The sequence below is a fragment of the Fusarium flagelliforme genome (genome assembly GCF_020744385.1).
Source record: "Fusarium flagelliforme strain FIESC 12 MPI-CAGE-AA-0113 chromosome Unknown B0J16scaffold_7, whole genome shotgun sequence".
NCBI lineage: Eukaryota > Fungi > Ascomycota > Sordariomycetes > Hypocreales > Nectriaceae > Fusarium > Fusarium flagelliforme.
This window is the reverse complement of record NW_025763509.1, coordinates 525,133-541,046: the sequence shown is the minus strand read 5'-3', so window position 1 is coordinate 541,046 and position 15,914 is coordinate 525,133. Positions and strand designations below refer to the sequence as shown.

The following is a 15,914-nucleotide window of genomic DNA, read 5'->3' as shown; positions in this document are numbered from 1 at the left end:
CGTTATTCTTCTTCCGCACTCAACAAGTAGCTAGTTCAACTTGAAAGAACGTTTTTCAGATATTTAAGCGATTATTAAAAACCGTGAGTTAGTAGTAGATTCTCTTATAAAATAAAGCCCCAGTGATTTGTAAATAAACTACAATTGCTTTATTTGATCCATCGTATAGGGTATGTACTTTATCAACTATGATTGGCTTAGTGTAATTAGTAATTTTAGATCAATCGGACGGCTTCCCACGTGATTGGCCCCCATCCAATCAAAGCGCTGCATTTGCTGACTTGTCGGCGTTCCTAAGACTCCTCTTGCTGTATGCCAAGGTTAGGTTCATTCTTACTTCATCTTAGCACTTTTCTGACATTTCTGACATTCGAGATTCAAGTTCCGGCTGGTTCTAGATCTTTTGTATTGCCACCGCAAGTATCTCAAATGCCTACATTACGACCGCAAGATTCCGTTATCTCTCCTCATGGATAATACCCCAACTGTTTCCCTCCCAGCGTCATTTTCGCCGTGCGAAATATGTAGATATGGCGACAGACTGAGTATCGAGTTCCGTGGCGTTGACATCAAAAGCCTCGAGAAAAGTGCTCAGGCAGGGTGTTCGGCTTGTCAGATCAGGTATCTGGGTGTACTTGCAGTGAGGGGCCACGAAAGGATAGAAAAGTCGGATTTGGAACTCATCATAGGCTTCGATGGTCCAGCTATAGACATATGTCCGCCTGGGAGATGGTGGGACTTAACGGCGTACATATACCGAAATCCCGATCACAATCAACTGTACTGCCCAGCTACTGGTGTGGCTCGAGAAATCGAGGACCGGAGAGACAGTTTTACACCTACGATCACAGACTGGTTGAGAAACTGCCATGAGAGCCACTCAGAGTGTTCAGATAACCACAGTGTTCTGCTTCCAAGTCGAGTATTGGATGTGGGTCACATGAACTCAGAATGGATAAAGCTGAGAGGGGTTTCCGGTCAGGAAGGTTTCTATACCGCCTTGAGCCACTGCTGGGGTGGCGGAATCGCAATGCGAATGGTTATGGAAAACCTTGACAGATACAAGGAAGGAATTCGATATAGTGACCTTCCCTTGACCTTCCAACATGCTGTCACTGTCACAAGAAGCCTTGGAGTAAAGTACCTTTGGATTGATGCTTTATGTATTATCCAAGACGACCAAGACGATTGGCAACAAGAATCCGGCAACATGGCCGCCATCTATCGAGATGCATACTTTGTAATAGGCGCCGACATGTCAAGAGATTCAAACAAGGGGTTCCTAGATGTCCCGGAAACCGACTTCCATGACGACAAGAAACTAATAGCGGTCGACAGTGAGTCGAATCCTATATTCGTCCGGGAAGAGTACCGGCGGGGCGGCGAGTGGGACCAACCATTGGCTTTTGAACCGTTAAGGAGAAGGGCGTGGACATTACAAGAACAAATACTGGCTACAAGGATGGTCCATTTCACATCACAGGAGATGGTGTGGGAGTGCAGATACGGGTTGCTCTGTCAATGTATGCATCTTGACCGTGCCGGCGGAAACTCACTCGAACTTCGAGGATACTTTGCGTATCACTTTCCTAGAAAATTCAAGGCATGGTACCAGGTTGTGAACGAGGTGATGCAGCGACATATCACAAAACCTGAAGACATACTACCTTGTCTCTCAGGCCTGGCCCGACTTTTACATGGGCATGAAGCTGGACGGTATCTCGCAGGTCTTTGGTCTAACGACTTACCAGCAGGACTTTTGTGGATTGTCAATCATCCTGGAAAGAGACCAGATCCATACCGTGGACCGTCGTGGTCTTGGACATCGGTCGATCAGAGATACAGTCCATATCCTTCGATTGATAGCTTCCGTCCCGAAAACGAAGATCCCACGTTGAAAGTCGCCTACGCCAAGGTTCTCGAAGTCGAATGCACTCCCAGCGGCAAGGATCCTCTGGGCACGATTTCGAGTGGCTTCCTCAAAATCTCCGGCCCGTTGATAAGGTTAACGGAGGAAATTATCGGGGAGAGGAGGTATGATATCGAAGTTGGAGTCAAGACCGAACTCTATTGCTTGCTTGTGGGAGAGCTTTGGAGAGCACAAACAGAGGTTCCTACTCGCGGGTTGATCCTGAGGCAGCGGTTGGATACCTCGTTGTCTACCTTTGAGAGAGTCGGTTGTCTCAAACTGGAGAAAGGAACAGAAGCTGAGGTGATGAGAGGGGTAGAAGATAGCGTTGTTACTATAGTTTAAGAGGATAGTCCCGTATGATACTAAGGTCGTTGAGTCGATAGTGTTTTGGAAGGGAACAAGGTCTGGTAACCTTGTGATCGGCAAGCTTTCATCTGGTGGACTACGTCTCATGTCGTAGCTTCTTGGTACTCGTTCGCCATTTTCCCTTGTGGTATGGACAAGTTGATCAGAAACATGGAGTAGCCCAAATATGACTCTGATAGATTTCTCGGAGTAAAAGAGATAAGAAGAAGAGAAAAGTAAATACACAAAGACCCGGATAGGACTCATTTCTGTTGTAGAAGTGGATCGAGATTATATCTCCGCAGAAAGAGACTAAGACTGAGGTTCTTGGGGAATCAAAGCATCCCTCCTTTCAGCCACTGATCCGATAGGATGAGCAGAAGATATACCTTTTCTAGGCTTATTCTGTCTTTCGAGATGATCGCAGATCAAATAGTCTGAGACCAGAAAGATAACCTTGACTCGATCCTGATCTTAAGCCTCGGTGTTTCTTGTGCCGATAAACAGCATGATAATACCACACTCCGACCATGAGGCCTGTCAAGGCTATGGCTAGGACCACATAGAGCCAGATAAGTTTCGATACAACGACGGACCCAGTAGAGCTCTCGAAGTCGAAGAATCCCATTGAGAATATGGTCTGTAAATTATGTCAATGATTGCATCAAAGTGATGGCCATGACAACTTACTGCAACGAACGTCCCAGGAAGGAACAGCATAGTGACAAGTGCCATTGACCTCATATGCCGAGAGTACTGACTTGTTGCCAACCCTATTTCCACATTCGTTTCGCCTTGAGCCTTGGACCGATTAGCTAAACCTCCACTGGAAGCCAGAATATCTTACCCATTGGGTCGACATAACCATGCCTTCAACAACAGATGTGCACTCTTGAATCTTCTCGTTATAGTCTTTCATTATCTCCTGAAGACGTCCTCGGATCTTTATCCCAGTGCGTTTTAGGTAAAAGCTCGAAGGTGTCCAAGACCCGTGGTTCTCAAAGGAGTATGGTTCGAGTTTGGAAACAACCAGGTCCCTCGAATCCTGTTGCTCAGCTGTGCGATACTGAGTATCGTCTATTGATGGCCAAATGCTGAATGAATCCTCAAGGTCTGAATCGGTTTCCGTGGAGCTATCATCTCCAGCACTAAAACTCTCGGTTCCCTCGTACTGATATGAAAATGGCTTTCGATAGGCTTGACGGTTGAGGCGACTAGCCTCTTTGTCTAATGCTCCCAAACAGTTGCTCCAACTTAGGAGTTGGTTTCGGAGATATCGCATGTCCAGCCAGGCCGCTCTTTTTGTCTTCCTGAGGGCTGACCTTCCATCCTCTTCCACACCTTCCAATAGCCCAGGATCGTTGTCGAGCTCCAGGGCTCGGGCTTCAACCTTTTTTATTGTATCTTCGACGATGAAAAGATGTCGTTTTCTCTCAAGTTCGACAATAAGGCTAGACACTAACAATGGGTGGTACATCTCGAAGGTAGTTCTTCCCAGCCTTGTCAGTATATCTGCTTCGACCGACAGTGTACAGCCAAACATAATCGAGAAAGTAAGGTTGTAACGAGGAAAATGTGTCGTTGATGCCGCAAGGTCGCTTTCCCAAACACCCGACGTACGGATGTTATATACTGTCTCGGTGTCAGGAAACAACCCACATTCATTGAGTCACAAACATACCTTGTGCAGGTAGACTTTGACCGTTTCGTTGTCCCATCTGCACGTTCATACCAGAAAAGTTAGAAACATCTGCACGACTGACAGCTCGGATGATTGAATCGTGTATATGAAATTCCTCTGCAATTCTTCTGAACATTTTCTCCGAGAATGGCAAGTTTCGTAGGGGTTTTTGATCTCCAGTCCCACAGAGTGCATCTGCGTTATTAGTATCCGGAGTAACTTGATTGATTCTTTTGATCCAATCGTTCGACTCCATCCCTTTCACTGGATCGATTTTCGGTTCCCCACTTCTTCTTGCTAGACTAAACAAAGTCGTCAGTCACGAGCTGGGCGTATAGAAAGAGATTCATACTTACATAAGAACGAGTCCAGATTGGGATCCGCCGAGCCTTGGGTGCTCCTGATGCTGGTAAGTCTCTGCACAAAGTGGAGAGGTAAGTACTTACAGTTTCAAACCAGTTGTTCCAATCATCGTCCTTGTTCATCGTCCATACTAGAGGTTCCTAGACTGTCTGTCAGTAACTCGAGGTTGGCTGCATATGAAAGCACATACTGCTAGGCCTGGAACCACCCGTATCACGGTGGTGGGTCTCTCGTGATACTTGAAAACCTTGCTGGCTTCATCTTGACAGCATGTCGCATTATCATTGGCCCAATCCATATTTGCAAGAGCTTTTGACGTAGATTTCAATCAGCAGGAACGCACTGCCCAGAGTCGAAGATATGTTTAGGTAGCCGAGTGGTAGCCGAATTGCCAGGGGGCTGTGTAAGCTCCAAAAGCAGCCCAAGGCATAGTGGCGGCCTTTTCGTGTCTCTTACTATAATTTGGTTGGTTCTTGGGAATCAGGCTCTGGGGGCTGTGCTGCGACACATCATGTAATCTAACGTGTCATAACACGATGAACAGCCAGTGAGAGAGCACAACAGCCAAGTTAGGCTAACTGCGTTACGAGTCATTCTTGCGTTAGGAAAGTAAGCCCGGCATAAGAGCTGATAAAACTGTCGCCCATCTTCCCCACCGTAGTTACATAATCTACAATAAAGATTTAGCTTTATCGACATTCTTACCATGGAATTCTTAGTTGTCAGTGCCACATACACGGAGCAAGATGCCTTAGAATCATTTCTGATCAATGTTTTTGGCCCAGGAACTGTAACTGTGATCGTAAGAGATCGTTCTTTCACCCGGCGAGATTGCGCGTACTAAATTTCTAGTGGAGACGAGGCCGATACTTTTGCGAAATCCCGAGAAGCTTGACCGAGGTGGGTAATTTGCAAAGCGACATCTGGGTCTCTCTAACGTGGATAGGATGAAACACAAAGGATGAAGCAAGTTGTGACTATGGTTGAGCACTATTAAAGATTGCCTTGGAAAATATTTAGAAAAACACTGCATTGTTGTATACAGTATCGGAATTTTCAAAAAGACTATCCGATAAAGTTCAATAAGCAGTTTCCCGTTCACAATCCTCCTCCGCCATCCCCTTTACATATAAAATACGGTATCGCTCTACAGTTTCGCACTCATCGCTCTTTTTCCAACTTTCTGAAGTCATTTCGATCAAACGATGGCTTCGTTCGCCCATCATGAATTGGCAATACGAGCTGGTTAATGCTGGTAAGAGCCTTCACATACGTACTGGGAACTGCCTGGACTGCTAAGGTTCTACTAGCGGCCTGTTCTTGCGCTTCTTCAAGTCGGCCCTCTGTCTATCGCGTTCCTCGCGTGTGTTTCTCTTCAGATTTGCACCTTTCAGAAATGCAAGAGAAGGTTCCACGAAGAGCTCGAGATGAAGATTGTCTCTTGGACTTCCATAGCACCACTAGCATCTCTTGTTCTATGATATAAATGGTTTTGTGCAATAAAGGAGAGCAGTTTAGATGTTGGCGGAGCGTGCAAATCCACTATAAAAATCCCTGAAAGTAAAGAGATAAATTGACCGAGCCATCAATGAATTTCGTGATCCCGCGTCTTGGCCGAAGGGTAACACTGTGAATCTTAGCTGGAAGATCACCATGTATTTAATAGACTGGCTCTATACATCCTACACCTTCCGTTAGATTATCATATCTACTCCTCGGGGTCTGCTAGTGACACATATGGTGATAAAGATGCCCGCAATGCGTACTTAACAAAATTATCATATCTACAATAAGTACAGATATTAGTAGAGTCTAGAATAAATTACGTGTAAGTATCCTAGGCATGTATCTAGGTAATGAGTTAGATATGTGTAAAGCGCAAGGACAGGGTGTTAAATAGATAATCGTAAAAGCGATTTAATAAAGTATCCCGTGTAGACTCACGAGATTCGAGACGCCCTGTAGGTCTGAAACTGCTATTTCTATTTGATTAGAAGCGTAAAAGCGTCATGTCCCATTCTTAATCCCTACAGCGCTAATTAGAGCTGCAATATTAAGAGAAAAGTATTTATGGAATGTCTTATTTTTATAACTTTCCACGGTTTAATTGTTATATTTCGTCCCCAGTAGGTCGAGATGCGGTATATTGGTGCGTAGGGAAGTGAACGGAGTCCAGTTCAATTTGGCTCCTTGTATGAAAGAAATCGTGATCATCGGTTGCAGGCAAGGACGAGTTATCATGTTAACTAAGAAACGATTCCATAACCCTAAACAATTCGATTTCCCGCACAAAAGTTAATCGTCATCCTATCGTACCGTTCACGCGAAAATCTTCCTGAATGTCCACTTGAATGTCTCGTCACACCAGGTTGATCCTTGGGTGGAATAAAGGGACCTGCCTCATCTCTTTCGTTCTCAGACAAATGAACCGGTTCCTTAGGTATGTAAGGAAGGCTCTGTCTGTGCATGCTGCTGTCTAGGTCCGTCACCGGACTGCATGGTTGCTGTGGCTGGAAATCCACTGTCTTGCGTTGGACTCGCATACCAAGATCAGTATCTGATTCCTCAAGCAATGAGTATGCTCTAACGCCAGGGTGGAAATCCCTGGAAGATGCTAGCCTGGGATTCGATCGACTCGTTCCCCGCCGTGGAGCTAGCTCCTCAGGATCCAGATGTGATATATCCGTGTTCCTCCTATTAAGGGGCTTTTCCCTTGGCCCTAAGCAGTAATCCGGGTTTCTCAAAGACGTGTCGAAAAGCTTTTGGAGCTGTGCAACAACGTCAGGGCACTTCCTTCGGTGGTCAGGATCCAGTCGAAGAAGGTCGGTTTCTATGAACTCTGCAAAATCTATTATGAAGTCCGATGTGTCTTTGTGCTTGTACAGACTTTGGACCTCCTAGATTCAGTTAGCCACGAGATATTAAAAAGGTGGAAATCAGCTTACCATGGCAACGGATCTCTTGGCTACAGCACCTGTCCGGTTCCCCTTACGAATGGAATTGAAGAAGGTATCTTGCTTCACTGGATAATTGTTGTCTTCCTTTACTCGACACTTGGAGAAGGTGTCCACTCCGTCCCAGCCTTTAAGGTACCATACTAAGAACTCCGAAAAAACGCATCCTAGAGCCCAGATATCGTAGCTTTGGTCGATTTGGCGGTCAACATCATACTCAGGTGCTCTGTAGGTAATTGAGCATCCAATCCTATCGGTGTCGACATGAGAACTGGTTTGTGTCGTGTGAAATCCCGCCATGCCTAAATCAGATATCTTCAGCGTACCAAGGGTATATCCTGCCTTTTTTGTTCCAGAGTCCTTGAACCATAAAATGTTTTCGGGCTTCAAATCTCCATGCCGACCGAACCTTTGGGGCTCAAGAGAATCGTGATCACTGCCACCCTGATGAATCATATTGAGCCCTTCAGTAATTCCGAGGCATTGTCTCGCGAACCACAGAGCAGTATCATGGTCATTCTTTTCCGCAAGGGGAGACTCAAACTCCCTCGATCTCCATAGCTCATACAAGTTTCCCTCAGCAAAAGGGAATACCAGGTGATACGTTGACCCAAGGGAAAATGTCCAAAGAAGCTGGACTAAAGAGGAGGCATCTTTTCCAGCAAACCGTTTGAGAGCTGCAACTTCTCGATCAAAATGCTGCTTCGAGGTATTCAGTTTCTTAATGGCAAATACTTGATTTTGATGCTGGCGACATTTAGCAAGAGTAGGTAGCGATGTGTGGACTTTTCAACTTACTGGGTTATCTGAGTTAGGAAGATGTTGAGTATGAATTTTCACCTTGTAAACAGTACTGAATCCTCCTCGTCCCACTGGACCTTTGGAGATAAATGGAGCAATCGCCTCCTGGTCTAGAGTATGGTGTGAGGGCTTCCCACTTGTCTTTGGCATACCATCGAAGACTGGAACATGTATCTTCCATTGTTGACCTTCAAAAAGCTCGGCGTCCTTATCTGACCATTGATAGAAGACCGGGATCTCCCTAGACTCCCTCTCGAGATCGGATGTTCTCATCACCCACGGTCGATCACCATCGGGTGAATCAGGCTTTTGAACATATCGAAAAGGGAGATCATAATCGAAAAGACCGTCTTCGATAAAGTTCTCAATGGCTGGGACCTTGTCTATCAAGGCGAGAATCGCCAGGATTTCTACCCGAGAGCAAAGATGCGGCTGGGTCTCGCGATCAAAGTACTGAGGACGTGTGACTTCTTGCGCGATGGCTTTTTGGCGTGCAGGAGGAAAGCCTCCTTCAGTCCCAAGAGCTTCTATAATTCGCTCATCTGTGAGAAGTTCCTCCAGTTTATCTCTTGGTAGGAATGACTGAAGGTTTCTGTCTGCAGGTTTGAAAAATTTATCTCTGATTGACCACCCCAGTGTATGACGTGGTGGAGTTACAGGATCATTATTGCTTGGGCTTCTGTCCGAGCTCTGGCCATGAAACCTCATATATGGAACTGAGCCTTTGTCATTGGCTGGTAGAGTATGTTGGCTTTCCAGATCCCTGCCTAATGGATGCTCACCATTGGTGCCTTCGCAATTTTCGTGTCGCGCACTGCAGCTCGTGCCCCGATCCGCATGCTTCTCAGTGTTATGACTGCCCCGAGATAGCGATACAGCATCCAGTTGTATTTGGCAGCTTGCTTGAACGCCAAGGCGCTGTCGCAGGTCATCCAATACTGTTGAGATTGGTGTCACATACCAGATATCCTCCGCGGGGCATCCAAGAACAATGTAGCCTGCAAGCAATCCAGTTTCCTTATCAAAGATAGCCGAGCCAGAAGCTCCCTTCGGGATGGTCTTTTCAGATTGAACGCAGAACAGCGTCTGAAAGCTTTGTGATCGTGGTCTCCTTGAGAAAATTGGTGCAGGGAACATTGCGCCGTGAACGTAACCAAGGGTAGCCGTTGCTATGATCACTGATCGGGCTTCTGTCAGCTCATAGAGGTTGAAATGACCACATTCTCGGAGGATTTCTGCGCTCTCGGAAACCCGTCCCAATTCAACTTCTGTAGGAATAAGAAGATAATCTATTCCGGCGCTCTCATAAAGAGGAGATTGTTCTTCCACTGCGGTCGGCTGAAGTAAAGACAAACTCCCGGGTGCTGTAGCGTCGTAGCTTTCCCTAGGCCCACTAGGCCTAGAGGAACTTGCAGCTGATCCAGAATAGAAAGGCTCTGAACGCTGGTCGGGATCTTCAAAGGCTTCGAACTTGATGTTCCGGTTAATTGAGTTGGCTGGTGAGGAGTCAGAGAACACGGCTTCGCTCACGTCACTGTAGAAGCTTTCACTACTCCCAGGAAGACTTCTGGGAGCGTTCCATGAAGCCAAGTCCTCATCCGAAGAATAACATCGTTCTAGCTCTTCAATATCTTCGTCATCCCAGTCATCTGCTATGTGACAGGACTTTTGGGCATTGGGGCAGTCGAAGTTCGCAACATGCTGAACTGTGAGTTGGTAGCTCTGACCATCCACCAAAATCAAGGGGCCTGCCGTAGCTGATTGAGGTACCGACGCCCCCTGTTCCAGTTGCTGTCGTGCCAGGATTCGGCTACCAAGGTAGTTGTCGCCAGTGGCAGATCTGTCCCGACTAAGGAACACACCAGATTGGTGCTCTCCGGAAGTATGTCTAGAGGGTTGGGTATATAAAACCAACTCTTCCAAGGAGTCATTTGAAAGCTCCTTTGACTCGTTGTCGGCCTGCATCGTCGGTACAGGTTCGCGGGCTGTCTCCGGTGGAGTAGCCTTGCCAATTATCTTGAAATGTGCGAGAGCTCCTCCCTCCTGAAAAAGAGGACAACTTCTGAGACCCTCTTTCGTGAGCTTGCGTACCCTGTGGTTGGTACAAGATACAACGACGACTGTCTTCGCCTCGTCTCTACTTTTTCCAATCCTGTAGAGAGCAATCAATAAGTGTTCACTACACTCTGGAATACCTGAATGTGCAAGATAGCTGTCAATGTTAAGTCTGTATTTGTTGAAGGTTGACACGTCATCAGCAAAGGCCATCCAGACTTTGTCGTTTCCTAGAATTGATTTGGGGTTCAGAAAAATACTGGAGAAGTCCATAGCGTGAGAGTCCCGAGGTCGACGGCCTGCAGTTGAGGCTTACATAGAATATTGATCCAGTTGATGAATACAGCCAATATAAAGCACATTCATGCCTAGCGGTGGGAACCAAAAATTGAAGATGAGATAGGAAGAGAAGTCGTGTCGTAATCGAGATAAGCTGGAGTCTGGGGCTTCTGACTTGTGGAGGCCCGACGCAGTTGGTTGAATGTGCCCGACTCTGCTGGGCATCCTTGCTGGACTGTTTCACCCTATCAGAGAAAAGGATCGCAGTATGCACGAGTCCTAGACTAGTGAAAATTGATGCAGCCACCTCACATTCTGATTCGAATTCCCAATTACAAAGATATTTAAGGGAACAGGATTGGCCCCAGGTAGAAAGCCATTGTAGGACAGCATTTCGCACAGCCCATTGAGCTTACGAGGCCTCCTGTCATGGCGTTTGATGATGATGATAATCAAGGTTTATCTGTCCTCAGCACCACACAGTAGCACTTTTACCTGGATGCACTCATTTTGTTGAGTCTCAGCAGCATGTCCATGGCACATCTCGCTCTCGGCGAGATAGTCTGGCCCTTGGATCTTCTCAATGGGGATCAGGTATGGACTCTTAGTTTTGAAGCATACAATCACTACTCGGAAAGCCAGAAAGATGTATTTAGTGCATTGGGCTCTTCAGCCATTGACCCGCGCGACAATGATGCTTTAGCCAAGGTCGTGGAGTGTATTCGCCAACACGATGAACGGGACCACGCAATCAATTTCATCTCAGTTCTCCTGAACAATAATGATACCGTCGCCTGTCAAGCTGCCCTTGATCTAGTCGCTCGTCTGATATCGATGGTTGAAGTTGGCTCCTTGGAGACAGGTCACGGTTGGGTTCGTAGGACTGGGCCGAGCCCTGCAGTAGTGTGGACGGATGGCACTCTGACAAACTTGATTGCTAAACAGTTCCCGATCTCATGTCACCGGAGCTGTGACAGTCTTTCTATTTCGCTGACTCTCGATGCGTGGGGTTTAGAGAACATAGCTGGAATCAGGATCGAGTTTACAGACAACCTCGCCGACCACCTGCGCCTGACAAACAACAATACTCAACTCTACGTATTTCACCACGTGGCATACCTAGAGCAACAGAGAAGATGGTAAGTATACTCCAGAATCACTGCTGTAACCCTTTACGTGCGGAAGCTAACAATCGAAGCCCGACATCCACTCTTCCAGAGGGACTAGCAGAGGAGACTCTCAAAACGCTAGCGATCTTCTTCCCTCAATCCGATTACTGTGGTTCATTGAGATCTAGGCGGAAGAAACGGGTTTGGCTTGACAGATTGCGTTCACAATCTGGACGCATAATTGATCGCCAGTTGACTTGGTGCGGTACCTCCAACTTGGAAAGTAGACAGCTAGTCAACTTTCGTTACTGGAAAAATCGTCTTTTGGTACTCAAGGACGAGTTCGATCATTCAACACCGGATTCATTTTCTCAATGGTGGCATGATCGAAGGAATGGAGTCCAGTGGCACAATTTCTGGGTTGCCATATTGGTGCTGGGATTAACTGCTATGTTTGGTTTTATTCAGTGTATTCTTGCAGCCATCCAAGTCCACAAAGCATATCATCCCGCACCATAGAAGTCAATGGCCTTCACAAGGTATTGGAAGATATATAATCTTGGCACAATGTACCGAAATAATCTACCCCCAATCACATCAACTCCACGACCCTCACAATATAGGCCTATTCCCATCCATCGTCAAGAACAGTAAGAATCTGATACCCCTTCTTTAAAACCTCCGTATCAATAATTACAACCGCAATAAAAGTACAATCCTCAGTATCACTAGCATTGTCACTGACAGTGTGATGGCACCCAGGAAACTCCCGAAAGCTCTCCCCAACTCCATACACCTTAGGTGGGTTCCCGTTCATTCCGCTGAGCAGACGGCCTTGAATGACTGTTGCAACGACGGTGGCTCCGGAGTGGGTGTGAGGGGGAGTCCAGCCGTTTGGCCCGTAGTGGACTTCAAGGCCGACGATGGATTTTCCAGGAGCATTGGTGATTTCGTGGTCGTAGAGGATCTTGACGCTCTCTCGAGGTCGGTTGCTTGATATGTTAGTGGGTTTAGAGTAGTCGTGGGAGTTTCTTACCGCTTCTCTTCGGCGTTGGATGTCATTGTGTTGGATAGAGTGTATGATCGGTGACAGGTGTGCTGAGATTTGATGAGAGTGAGTGACAAATTGACTTCGACGTCAACAGCTTTTATAATGACTGTATTTTCACAAGAGATGCAATCGGATCAAGCGGGCGATAGCCAATACGCGAGTGACGGGGACTCGTCGGGCTCACCGACCGGAACGGGTATCCGGGTATTCGGATACCCGTATAACCCAGAGAGCGGCAATCAAGAATCTCACCAACCACAAATCATTGACAAATAGTTCCCGGACACATATAATTACCCAATCTCCAAGACCATTGCTCTATTGAAGGCTTACGTGTCATCGGCAACACTGCTTAACATCAATCTTCACCTAACATAATATTACAACCATGAAGGCCGTTCAAATCCTCGGAGATGTCTCATCTCCCAAAATCGCCATCACACATGCCATTCCGAAACCTGTACCTACCGACGCAGACATTCTTATCCAAGTTCATTCAGCTGGTATAACCGGCGATGAAGTGACATGGCCTGAAGTCTATCAAACTCCCACCCGCATCCCAGGCCATGATATATCTGGAACCATCGTTTCGTTCGGTCCAGACTACACCGGACCACTGAGTATCGGGCAAAATGTCTTTGCCTGTATAGCCGCGGATCGTGGCGAAGGGCAGGCTGAGTATGTTGTCTGCAAACAGGAGGAGGTTGCTCTGAAGCCGACATCGCTGTCACATGCGGAGGCAGCGGTATTGCCGATTCCTGCTCTTACTGCTTGGGAAGCGATCACAGAGCACTCAACTGTTACCTCGGAGATGAGGGTTGTGGTAACTGGTGCTTCGGGCTCCGTTGGGCGGCTGTATGTACAGCTTGTCAAACAATTCTCCGGTGCCCATGTCATCGCACTGGCTTCAAAGCGCAGCCACGACCTTTTGAAGACTCTGGGTGCAGACGAACTCATCGACTATTCCTCTCCTAACTGGGAGACATCTATCAAGAACGTTGACCTTGTCTTTGACACAGTCGGCGGAGAAGTCCTATCTAAAACATGGGAAACCGTCAAACCCGATGGGACTATCATTACAGTCGGAGATCCAGCGCCAGCTTGGGCTTTCAATGATGAAGAAGCTCCTGAATCGTTGAGATATCCGGGCATCAAGTACAAACATTTTATCGTTTCCCCTAAGGCGGAAAGACTTTCTCAAGTGGCGACTATGGTTGATGAGGGCTTGTTGAAGCCATTGGCTGTCAAGACGTTTCCTTTTGAGCAGGGAGCTGAGGCTTGGGATCATGCTAGGCAGCGAGGAAGGGATTATAAAGTTGTTATTGAGTTTTAGATTAGTGAGAGGGATTTCCGTAGGCCGGAATAGATACATCTTAGAATGAATGTCAGTTTCTCGGTATTCAACTAATTCCTTCTTCACCCATCCAATCGTAACTAAGATCTGAGCCAATATTGATCCATCCACAAATATCTTCGAAAGATCCCAGAGACGCAAGAATATCCCCATCTGTTGACACATCTGCAGACTGTGAACTACCTTCTCCACTACTTCCAGTCAAACTCAGCACTTCGCTAGACCTAGAGACGCTCGCTTTCTCCAGCCCCAGCACATGACGAGCGATAGTCTGTATCTCCTTCACATTCTTCGCCGTTCTCGCCCATACCTCCCCCAGAGCCTTTAAGCAGCCGATGGTAAGTCTGATCTGATCTCTTGCTATAGCTAGTTCCTTATCTCGAAGGAGATATTTGCATGCTGAGAGAAGTGAGAGAGTGCCTTCGCTCACCATGCATGTTGTGAAGGGCGTGTGGTGGAATGGACGAACGGGGAGTGCCAAGAGCTGGATTTGTGCGTCGATGGACTTGAGAACTCGTTTTGTATGGACGTTGATGAGATCTGCTTTGGGTGTTTCTGTGGGTGCTTGTCTGGCGCAGCTTGATACATTCTCGATTGGGTTGAACCTCAGGTCAGATAATGGACGATGCATACCAATTGTTGCGCTGTTAATATTAGCACCCTTTACGTGCAATCTTGGGAAGATATCTTACACGTGAACTAGTAGCTGAGCTTGGAACATCAACTCGTCGATACTTCCATCGTCTCTCATAACCTTTTTACTCTTGGGTAAAAGCAGAAGCCAGGCATCGATGACTGAATCTGCAGATTGTATCATTCGCTCTGAATCCTGTCTAGTTGCTCTCTTTGGAGTGACAGAGATGGCGAGCGCTGCAGCACGTACTGCACCAATGAGGTATGCAAATGACGAAAACTGTATATCTTCATCTGCAAATTCGCGAGATTCGAAGTCCTCGACTGTGTGAGGCTCCGGGATGACCTAGAAAATGATTGGCTAAACGTTTCATTTGGTCGATGGCATACTTACGCTTGACTCATAACCATCCTCCTCACAAGGGAGATCAACAGTCGCTTCCACATGAAACGCCTTCAAGTTCATCGTTCCTAGCGTTCCAGCATAGTACGCATCCACAGTATACAACATCCACCACGTCCGTCTCCAAGACTCCATCAGAACAACATCTCCCCCATATGCATCAACAAACTCTCTTTTGTGCATACCCAACTCAACTGCGACGCTGGTAGCAGTATCAATCTCCTCTTTGGCCTTAGTAGTGTTGCTGCTCCAGAACAAGGCGATGGAGTAGAGGAGTCGGCATTGGACTTGCATTGGGTCTGAGGGAGGAAGCTCTGAGATACGAGACTCGATTTCAGTTTGGAGAGGGCTGGACCATTCGTTATTTTCGTAGAGCTTGCCGATGAGGCGCATTACTGGTGTTATTGCAATGAAGCTGCATGATGATGACGGGGTTTCGCAGATTTTGACTAAACGATGTAGTGGCAGAACGAAGGGATGCAAGACGTGGAAGTTCTTGTAGTAAGAGATAATTAGGGGATCATCAGCCAATGTGCTGAGTGGCTCAATGGTACTCGATGCGACTGTTTCCTGGCTCATATCTTCCTCTGGCTGAACAATATCCGCACAATCCATAAACTCGACGTCGAGTGGCGAAATAGTCGCATCTGTAAAGCTCTGCGATCTCTCATTTTCCTGTCGACTATTGCTTTTCCTAGCATGTCTCTTTTTCTCTGCAAGCGCGGCACGATCAAGACCGCCTCTTCGCGAGACAGTATACTGACATTCCTTCTGCGACGCAAGACATCTCGTACAGTGCGGCTGTTTTGCATCGCATTTGACATGCTTGGATCGGCACTGGAGACACGCTAGTGAAGAGCGCATCTGTACTCGGGTTGGTACGGTTTCGCTCATGGTGAGTTATCGTTTTGGCATAGTTTGAAGGGTTCTTGATAACGGGTGAGGGTAGTCAAGATCGGGGTAATCGGGTATCC

General features: G+C 47.0%; 7 protein-coding genes across 7 annotated transcripts; 3 read left to right on the top strand and 4 right to left on the bottom strand.

Annotated features, from left to right (window-relative positions):
- Positions 1–350: 350 nt before the first annotated feature.
- B0J16DRAFT_403959 (heterokaryon incompatibility protein-domain-containing protein) lies at positions 351–2,636 on the top strand. The gene has a single exon (XM_046132756.1). It carries the CDS (start codon positions 470–472, stop codon positions 2,252–2,254), a length of 1,785 nt encoding a protein of 594 aa, XP_045978657.1. The 5' UTR covers positions 351–469; the 3' UTR covers positions 2,255–2,636.
- On the bottom strand, positions 2,456–4,606 carry B0J16DRAFT_181133 (uncharacterized protein). The gene is made up of 7 exons (XM_046122604.1): positions 4,492–4,606; positions 4,385–4,441; positions 4,295–4,338; positions 3,939–4,240; positions 3,105–3,889; positions 2,948–3,058; positions 2,456–2,897 (listed from the first exon to the last, which is right to left on the bottom strand). The coding sequence occupies exons 1-7, from the start codon at positions 4,597–4,599 to the stop codon at positions 2,658–2,660; spliced, it is 1,647 nt and encodes a 548-aa protein (XP_045978656.1). The 5' UTR covers positions 4,600–4,606; the 3' UTR covers positions 2,456–2,657.
- A 1,791-nt stretch (positions 4,607–6,397) lies between these two features.
- On the bottom strand, positions 6,398–9,303 carry B0J16DRAFT_292027 (kinase-like domain-containing protein). Its single transcript, XM_046124308.1, has 3 exons — positions 8,054–9,303; positions 7,247–8,002; positions 6,398–7,198 (listed from the first exon to the last, which is right to left on the bottom strand). The coding sequence occupies exons 1-3, from the start codon at positions 9,191–9,193 to the stop codon at positions 6,569–6,571; spliced, it is 2,526 nt and encodes an 841-aa protein (XP_045978655.1). The 5' UTR covers positions 9,194–9,303; the 3' UTR covers positions 6,398–6,568.
- Positions 9,304–10,794: 1,491 nt separating this feature from the next.
- B0J16DRAFT_181080 (uncharacterized protein) lies at positions 10,795–12,134 on the top strand. Its single transcript, XM_046122603.1, has 2 exons — positions 10,795–11,529; positions 11,589–12,134. Exons 1-2 carry the CDS (start codon positions 10,919–10,921, stop codon positions 12,016–12,018), a joined length of 1,041 nt encoding a protein of 346 aa, XP_045978654.1. The 5' UTR covers positions 10,795–10,918; the 3' UTR covers positions 12,019–12,134.
- B0J16DRAFT_388133 (RmlC-like cupin domain-containing protein) lies at positions 12,125–12,561 on the bottom strand (the record flags this gene model as incomplete). Its single annotated transcript, XM_046131723.1, has 2 exons — positions 12,125–12,491; positions 12,536–12,561. The coding sequence occupies 2 exons, from the start codon at positions 12,559–12,561 to the stop codon at positions 12,125–12,127; spliced, it is 393 nt and encodes a 130-aa protein (XP_045978653.1).
- A 317-nt stretch (positions 12,562–12,878) lies between these two features.
- On the top strand, positions 12,879–13,883 carry B0J16DRAFT_375189 (uncharacterized protein; the record flags this gene model as incomplete). Its single annotated transcript, XM_046130676.1, has 1 exon — positions 12,879–13,883. The coding sequence occupies exon 1, from the start codon at positions 12,939–12,941 to the stop codon at positions 13,881–13,883; it is 945 nt and encodes a 314-aa protein (XP_045978652.1). The 5' UTR covers positions 12,879–12,938.
- Positions 13,622–15,871, bottom strand: B0J16DRAFT_375188 (uncharacterized protein). Its single transcript, XM_046130675.1, has 3 exons — positions 14,932–15,871; positions 14,597–14,883; positions 13,622–14,548 (listed from the first exon to the last, which is right to left on the bottom strand). The coding sequence occupies exons 1-3, from the start codon at positions 15,832–15,834 to the stop codon at positions 13,951–13,953; spliced, it is 1,788 nt and encodes a 595-aa protein (XP_045978651.1). The 5' UTR covers positions 15,835–15,871; the 3' UTR covers positions 13,622–13,950.
- Positions 15,872–15,914: the final 43 nt, after the last annotated feature.

Coding starts and splice junctions, on each gene's coding strand:
- B0J16DRAFT_403959 (XM_046132756.1), top strand. CDS start 470: ATGGATAATACCCCAACTGTTTCCCTCCCAGCGTCATTTTCGCCGTGC.
- B0J16DRAFT_181133 (XM_046122604.1), bottom strand. CDS start 4,599: ATGGATTGGGCCAATGATAATGCGACATGCTGTCAAGATGAAGCCAGC. Junction 4,241..4,294: donor CAATCTGGACTCGTTCTTAT/GTAAGTATGAAT, acceptor GACTTTGTTTAG/TCTAGCAAGAAGAAGTGGGG. Junction 2,898..2,947: donor TTCCTGGGACGTTCGTTGCA/GTAAGTTGTCAT, acceptor CATAATTTACAG/ACCATATTCTCAATGGGATT.
- B0J16DRAFT_292027 (XM_046124308.1), bottom strand. CDS start 9,193: ATGTTCCCTGCACCAATTTTCTCAAGGAGACCACGATCACAAAGCTTT. Junction 8,003..8,053: donor TTCCTAACTCAGATAACCCA/GTAAGTTGAAAA, acceptor AAATGTCGCCAG/CATCAAAATCAAGTATTTGC. Junction 7,199..7,246: donor CCAAGAGATCCGTTGCCATG/GTAAGCTGATTT, acceptor AACTGAATCTAG/GAGGTCCAAAGTCTGTACAA.
- B0J16DRAFT_375188 (XM_046130675.1), bottom strand. CDS start 15,834: ATGAGCGAAACCGTACCAACCCGAGTACAGATGCGCTCTTCACTAGCG. Junction 14,884..14,931: donor AGGATGGTTATGAGTCAAGC/GTAAGTATGCCA, acceptor ATCATTTTCTAG/GTCATCCCGGAGCCTCACAC. Junction 14,549..14,596: donor GCTCAGCTACTAGTTCACGT/GTAAGATATCTT, acceptor TAATATTAACAG/CGCAACAATTGGTATGCATC.
- B0J16DRAFT_181080 (XM_046122603.1), top strand. CDS start 10,919: ATGTCCATGGCACATCTCGCTCTCGGCGAGATAGTCTGGCCCTTGGAT. Junction 11,530..11,588: donor CTAGAGCAACAGAGAAGATG/GTAAGTATACTC, acceptor TAACAATCGAAG/CCCGACATCCACTCTTCCAG.